At 54.1% G+C, this 7,354-nt stretch overlaps 1 protein-coding gene across 1 annotated transcript; it reads left to right on the plus strand.

Moving 5' to 3' along the window:
* Window positions 1-1,851: 1,851 nt before the first annotated feature.
* SOX9 (SRY-box transcription factor 9) lies at window positions 1,852-6,593 on the plus strand. The gene is made up of 3 exons (XM_036900139.2): window positions 1,852-2,670; window positions 3,552-3,805; window positions 4,374-6,593. The coding sequence occupies exons 1-3, from the start codon at window positions 2,240-2,242 to the stop codon at window positions 5,201-5,203; spliced, it is 1,515 nt and encodes a 504-aa protein (XP_036756034.1). The 5' UTR covers window positions 1,852-2,239; the 3' UTR covers window positions 5,204-6,593.
* The last annotated feature ends 761 nt before the right edge of the window (window positions 6,594-7,354 follow it).

Below are 7,354 nucleotides of genomic sequence, written 5' to 3' on the forward strand. Positions count from 1 at the left end.
CTGGTTAAAACTTCTGCTAAAAGCTCTAATCTCTGAGTCTCCCTGGGTCAGGTGTCTGCGAATCACACAGTTGTACTCAACAAATATCCCCTCCCAAGGACACAAAACTCAGTCCATACTACGCGGGACTTTTTCTCCCCAGGAAGGTCGAAGTTGTTCCTATACTTTCCGAGCATATTCACACAGCCATGAATGAAAACAAAGCTAGGGCATGGAGGTCTTTCAAACTCGTAAACAAGCTATAGGATACTAGACACAGCCTCTGTGAGTTGCATTCGTTTAAAAAGTAAATACTATCTGACAGGGTTGTAACTTACTATCTTCTGAAGAGTCCCGCTGCCTATATGAAATGTCAACTTCCTCGAAGGAAAACGAGATTTTAAAACACTCTTTTTAGTCTAGTAATAGAGTCTACAATTTGCAAATTAGAAATCCACAAGCCTTTGATATGATGAGGGCCAGTTCGCAGTAACAATAATTTAATTGGAGGTGAACACTTGCAGGAGCCAGAAAGGGGGAATTTAAAATTTAGAGTTTTCCACAGTTGTGCGTTTACTTGTGATTCGGAAGACATGTAACCCGCAGGCGACTAAGATTTTTCTTCTCTCCCAGAACTGATACCATCCAGGCTCTAAGCAGTTCGTGTAAACACAAAGGTTGTGCTCAAATCACACTTGAAATGCATCAGCGACACCCCCATTCCCTCCTCCAGAACTCCCAAGTGTCTGCGGGTCAGAAAAGGACCCAACTAAAGTCAGGAGAGTTGGCGCTTCCCTCCTCCAGGTGTTCTGTAAAGGAGGGCACAAACAGCAGGCAGCAAGACGCGGCCCAAGTGCGTTGTTTTGTCTGCGGCGGTGCGCATTTATTTGTTTGGCCTTTTACAGACCGAGTGGCCGGCCTCAGCCTCGCGGCCGGGACGGCCACATTCGCAAAAGGCGATCTCTCAAAACCAGAAGCAGTTTGCAAACTCTCTGTAGTGGCAAGCAAGCCCAGAAAGGTTTTGCCTCGGCCCGGAGGTGAAGAGCAGGACGTCAAGGCAGTTACCCTGTCACTGGGGAGCGTTGGCAGGGTGGGAGCTTGGGGGCCAGAGAAAGTCTTCGGTCAGAGTTCAAGGTCGGTGTGGAGCGGGACCGCTCGCGCCAGCGCGGGGCTAGCGCGCCGCCGCCAGCCTTCGCGGGGACTTAGCTTTGGTTTTCATTGATTCCCTTCGCAGGAGCGCAGCGGAATCCCGACCAGCCGCACCAGCGCCGGAGAACCAGAGCATGTTAATCTATTTATACGGATTATTACTGAGGAACAGCGGGCGTTGAGTCACCAAAACATTTGCTTCAAAAGACCATTTCTAAGCGCTTTCGGAGCAGGCAGCCTCCTGGCGCGTAAACTGGGCTACGCTCTAAGGAGCGACTGCTTTTCGAAAGCTGCAAACTCCAGCCTAGTCCCCAGTGCGGCGGAGAAAGCAGAGAAAAAGAAAGACGGCGGTGAGAGTAGATCCCAGTGTAGACGCGCGCGCGCGCACACACACACACACACACACACACACACACACGCACACACGCGAAAAGATTCGCGCGGAGACCGCACCAAAATTGTGACATGACGAGAGAATGGCAAACTTACACACTTGGACGTCCCGGGTCCCCCGCCTTCCCCGCAGGAACCCCCCCCCAACCCGCCCGACCCGCGGCTGCGCTCCCCGCCCCGCCCCTCCCGTCACCCAGCCCAGTGCCACAATCCTCCTCCCCCCCAAAATCGGGTCCAATCAGCGGCCTGCCAACCCCTGAAATGCCGAACTGTGATTGGCTGGCCGTCTCTAAGGTGAGGGGGAGTAGTTATTAAAGAGCCCCTGGGCGGTGTGCTGGAGAGCGGAGAGCGGAGAGCGGAGCTTGAAACCGACTGGGAACTTCAGTGGCGCTGCAACTTGCTAGTCTCACCCCCAGGAACTTTTCTTTGCAGGAGAAGGAGAGAAGGGGTGCAAGCGCCCCCGCTTTTGCACTCTTTGTTCCCCTCCTCCTCCTCCTCTCCAGTTCGTCTTACCCCACTCGGAGCAGGCAGCTGCGGGCTGGCCACCCCGCGCCTCCCCAAGCGCTCGCCGCCGCAGCCGGCTGACACTCCAGGCTGCCCCGGAGCCGCTCGCTCCGCGTCCGGGCCGCCGAGGGGAGAGGGACCCGCGCCTCGAGTGCCTGGGCAGCCGCGGCCACCCGCCTTTCCCGGCCACCCGCCTCCTGCCCCGGATCCGCGTATGAATCTCCTGGACCCCTTCATGAAGATGACCGACGAGCAGGAGAAGGGCCTGTCCGGCGCCCCCAGCCCCACCATGTCCGAGGACTCGGCGGGTTCGCCCTGCGCGTCGGGCTCCGGCTCGGACGCGGAGAACACTCGGCCCCAGGAGAACACGTTCCCCAAGGGCGAGCCGGACCTGAAGAAGGAGAGCGAGGAGGACAAGTTCCCCGTGTGCATCCGCGAGGCGGTCAGCCAGGTGCTCAAGGGCTACGACTGGACGCTGGTGCCCATGCCGGTGCGCGTCAACGGCTCCAGCAAGAACAAGCCGCACGTCAAGCGGCCCATGAACGCCTTCATGGTGTGGGCGCAGGCGGCGCGCAGGAAGCTCGCCGATCAGTACCCGCACCTGCACAACGCCGAGCTCAGCAAGACGCTGGGCAAGCTCTGGAGGTAGGGCCGGCGCCGCAGGCCGGGCTCCGGGGTGGCGGCAGCTCTGGCCGGTGACGGTCTCACCGTGCCCCGCCTTCCAGCCGGACGGAGTTGCCGGTCCTGGAGCCGGCGGGGCTGGTGGGGGGGGGGGGGGGGCGCGGGAGGGCGTGGGTACGAGGTGTAACTTGGCTCAGAGTTTGACAAAGTTCCTGGATTGCTCCCGGGGGGACAGCGCGGGGGAGAAGGGGAGGGAGAGGGGAGAGAGCTGACGGATGGGGGAGGGGGCCGCCAGGTGGATCTCTAACCTCCCCGAAGTTCAATACCAAGTGAGGGATCGGGGTGGGAAGCGAAGTTTGCCCCTCCCTCCCTCGGACTGCGCTCTCTCGCAGCCCTACACCCACTGAGATGGGACGGAGGTGGGGGGTCAGACCCCGAGGCTGGAGGAGCCCCCTGGCAAGGAACGGGGATGGAGTGGGGAGCCTACTGGAAATAGGTGGGCGCAGGGTGCGGGGGGGGAGCTCCTTGCGGATTATGCGGTTTGCGGGAAATTTTAAAGAGTGCGGGGGGCGAGGGGCGGTATAACTCCCGCAGCAAAGGCATTCAGAGCGGCAGCGGCGCGGAATATTTTCGCCGCAGGGTTTCCAAAATAAGAGAAGGGGAGAGGGCGGGGCGAGGAGTGACCGCTCAGGTCGGGCTAAAAGAGCCGAGATTTGTTTTTTCTTTCCTTTTTCTTTTTAAAGAAAAGTCGTGAGTTAGGGCAGTGGCTGGAAAGCGGAGGGGGAGGGGGGCGGCGGGTTCTGCGGGGCAGCCGAGTGGTCGGGGTCGCCTCGGCTCTCCCGCGGAGCTGTCAGGTCTCGGCGACCCCGGACTCTGGTTCTCTGCGCGCCTCCCCCCGCCCGCAGGCTGCTGAACGAGAGCGAGAAGCGGCCCTTCGTGGAGGAGGCGGAGCGGCTGCGCGTGCAGCACAAGAAGGACCACCCGGATTACAAGTACCAGCCGCGGCGGAGGAAGTCGGTGAAGAACGGGCAGGCGGAGGCCGAGGAGGCCACGGAGCAGACGCACATCTCGCCCAACGCCATCTTCAAGGCGCTGCAGGCCGACTCGCCGCACTCCTCCTCGGGCATGAGCGAGGTGCACTCCCCCGGCGAGCACTCAGGTGAGACCCCCGCCTCCGCCCACAGCCCCGCCGCCCGCAGCTCCGCCTGGCACACCCCCGCCTGACACACCCCCAGGCCTCCAGCAAGGAGGCTGTGCTTCGGGACTTGGAGCTCCCGGGGGAGGGAAACACTACCCCCTGCGCCTAACCACCTACCCTGCACAGGGCCCCACGAAGCCCCTAAACACACATATATACCAATTCAATTCCTGCATCCAGATTAATGTTTACTGCGAGGTAAAATGCCTTCACAGCTTTACAGGACTTCCCCCGTCGCTTTGCTCCACCACCCCAAAAGCACACACAGGACTCTAAGACAGGTAGCAATTTGGCCTTCCGGACCGTCCCGGCCTCAGACCCTCGTCCCCTGATAAAAGGAGACTGCGAGTGTGTACCGGAGGGTTAATCATTCGGCGATTTATCTTGGGTGCAGCGCGCCTCCCGTGCGGATTCGGGTCCTTCTGACACTTGAGCAGGGAGGGAGGGTCCCAGGAGGGCTCCGAAGGCGAGCGCCTGTGCACAGCCCGTGTTGATTTTCCTGTGCTTCTTCCTCTTGTATTGCCTGCAGGGCAGTCCCAGGGCCCACCGACGCCACCCACCACCCCCAAAACCGACGTGCAGCCAGGAAAGGCTGACCTGAAGCGAGAGGGGCGCCCCCTGCCAGAGGGGGGCAGACAGCCCCCCATCGACTTCCGCGACGTGGACATCGGCGAGCTGAGCAGCGACGTCATCTCCAACATTGAGACCTTCGACGTCAACGAATTTGACCAGTACCTGCCGCCCAATGGCCACCCGGGGGTGCCGGCCACGCACGGCCCGGTCACCTACACCGGCAGTTACGGTATCAGCAGCACCGCGGCGACCCAGGGGGGCGCGGGCCACGTGTGGATGTCCAAGCAGCAGGCGCCGCCACCTCCGCAGCAGCCCCCGCAGGCCCCGCAGGCACCCCCGCAGCCGCAGCCCGCGCCCCCGCAGCCTCCGCAGGCGCCCCCGCAGGCGCCGCAGGCGCACACGCTGACCACGCTGAGCAGCGAGCCGGGCCAGGCGCAGCGAACGCACATCAAGACGGAGCAGCTGAGCCCCAGCCACTACAGCGAGCAGCAGCACTCGCCGCAGCAGATCGCCTACAGCCCCTTCAACCTCCCGCACTACAGCCCCTCCTACCCGCCCATCACCCGCTCGCAGTACGACTACACCGACCACCAGAACTCCGGCTCCTACTACAGCCACGCGGCCGGCCAGGGCTCCGGCCTCTACTCCACCTTCACCTACATGAACCCCGCGCAGCGACCCATGTACACCCCCATCGCCGACACTTCCGGGGTGCCTTCCATTCCGCAGACGCACAGCCCCCAGCACTGGGAACAGCCCGTCTACACACAGCTCACCAGACCTTGAGGAGGCCTAGACAAAGGTGATGACCGTGGAAACAACCGAAGTGAGAGAGAACCCACCACAAGTTCCTTGGGACATTTTTTCTTTTTTCTTATTCACTTAAAGACATTGAACGTAAAGGCAACTCCGTACCCAGATTCCAAGACTGAAGCATTAGCTATCCAAACGCATCGCCACCACCGTGTTGAGGACTCAGTGGCCAGGCCACTCTTGGCTAGAAGGACCGGCGGAACCGTCAAGAAACTGGACTTGAAAACCTTCAAAGGAAGCGTAGAGGGTGATGGCGAATCGCGTGACCAGTTTGCCCAGTCTCTCTACCTGTTTGGACTTTGTAATTATTTTTTAGCAGTAATTAAAGAAAAGAGTCCTCTGTGAGGAATATTCTCTATTTTAAATATTTTTAGTATGTACTGTGTATGATTCATTACCATTTTGAGGGGATTTATACATATTTTTAGATTTAAATAATGAAATGCTCTTATTTTTCCAACAGCTAAACTTAGTCGAACAGTGTGCCCTAGCTTTTCCTGCAACCAGAGTATTTTTGTACAGATTTGCTTTCTCTTACCAAAAAAAAAAAAAAAAAAAAAAAAAAAAGTGTGTGTTGTTTTAACATTTAAAAAAAACACAAGTTTGTGTTATGTGATCAGTTTTGGGGGTTTGCTTTGCTCAATTCCTCAGGCTTTCTGATTCAAGAAGGAGCTGCCTTAGAAAAATAAAGGCCTTATTTTGCAGATGTGGAAGTAAACCTAGCTAGAGAAGCATTTGGTAAGCTTTATCATATATATATTTTTTAAACAAGAGAAAATACCTTGAGCCTTACAACAATGCTGCTGGAAAATACTTGCGCTCTCATTTACTGCATTTCCGCCTGCAATTGCTTGTTCACTGCAAAAATCTTAAGGAGCAAAAAGCAAGCAAAGGAGACAAAATCTGTTTGGGGAATGTTTCAGCAGCCAATAAGTGCCCCAGCACACTGCGGCTGGTTGCCTGCCTGCACCCCATGTGGAGCCCAGATGCTATAGTCCTCTGCCTTATACACTGTCACCAGTGCCTCTGAACACCAGCAGTTAGCCTTCAAGACATTCCATGTGCTAAAATTATTTATTTTGTAAGGAGAGGTTTTAATGAAAAGAAATCTTCCTCTTTTTTTTATTTTTTAAATTTACCTTCTTTAAAATAGGTTGTTGAAGCCTTCCTCAAAGGGTATGGTCATCTGTTGTTAAATTATGTCCTACACTATAACCAGTTTTTTTTTTTTATTTATCTCTTTAATCTTTTGTTTTTATTATTATTAAAAGCAAGTCTCTTTGGATGCTTTGTCCTAGATTGTATAAATGCCTTTTTGTCTGTCCTTTTTTTTTTTTCCTTTGTTGTTTTTGTTGAAAACAAACTGGAAACTTGTTTCTCTTTTTGTACAAATGAGAGGTTGCAAATGTAGTGTATCACTGAGTCATTTGCAGTGTTTTCTGCCACAGATCCTTGGGCTGCCCTAAATTTGTGTGTGTGTGTGTGTGTGTGTGTGTGTGTGTGTGGTGTGTTGTGACACATAACAATGCAGGCATGTGGCATATGTATGTATGTGTGTGTGTGTGTGTGTGTGTGTGTTGTGACACATAACAATGCAGGCATGTGTCAGGCATATTCCCCAACATGTTCTCTTGGAGAGAAGGAGGAAAGAGGTAAGGAGTCAGCCCACTGAGACCTTAATTCTTAATTACTTCTGTGGCTGGAGCGTTTGAGGATTGCTTTTTAAAAAAGACAGCAAACTTTTTTTTTTTTATTTAAAAAAAAGATATATTAACAGTTTTAGAAGTCAGTAGAATAAAATCTTAAAGCACTCTTATAATATGGCATCTTTCAATTTCTGTATAAAAGCAGATCTTTAAAAAAATATATTTCTGTAACTTAAGAAACCTGGCATTTAAATCATATTTTGTCTTTAGGTAAGGCTTGGTTTATGTTGTGTTTTGTTTGTTTCGCTTGTCTCTGCCCAAACCTTTTGTTCTCTCTGTGAAACTTACTTTTCCTTTTTTCTTTCTTTTTTGTATATTATTGTTTACAATAAATATACATTGCATTAAAAAAAAAGTGGCCCTGTGGATTTATTCACCCCGTTCTGTTAAAAGGATGATTTGGAGAATTAGGACACAA

Source organism: Manis pentadactyla, chromosome 4 (genome assembly GCF_030020395.1).
Source record: "Manis pentadactyla isolate mManPen7 chromosome 4, mManPen7.hap1, whole genome shotgun sequence".
In the NCBI taxonomy this organism is placed as follows: Eukaryota; Metazoa; Chordata; class Mammalia; order Pholidota; family Manidae; genus Manis; species Manis pentadactyla.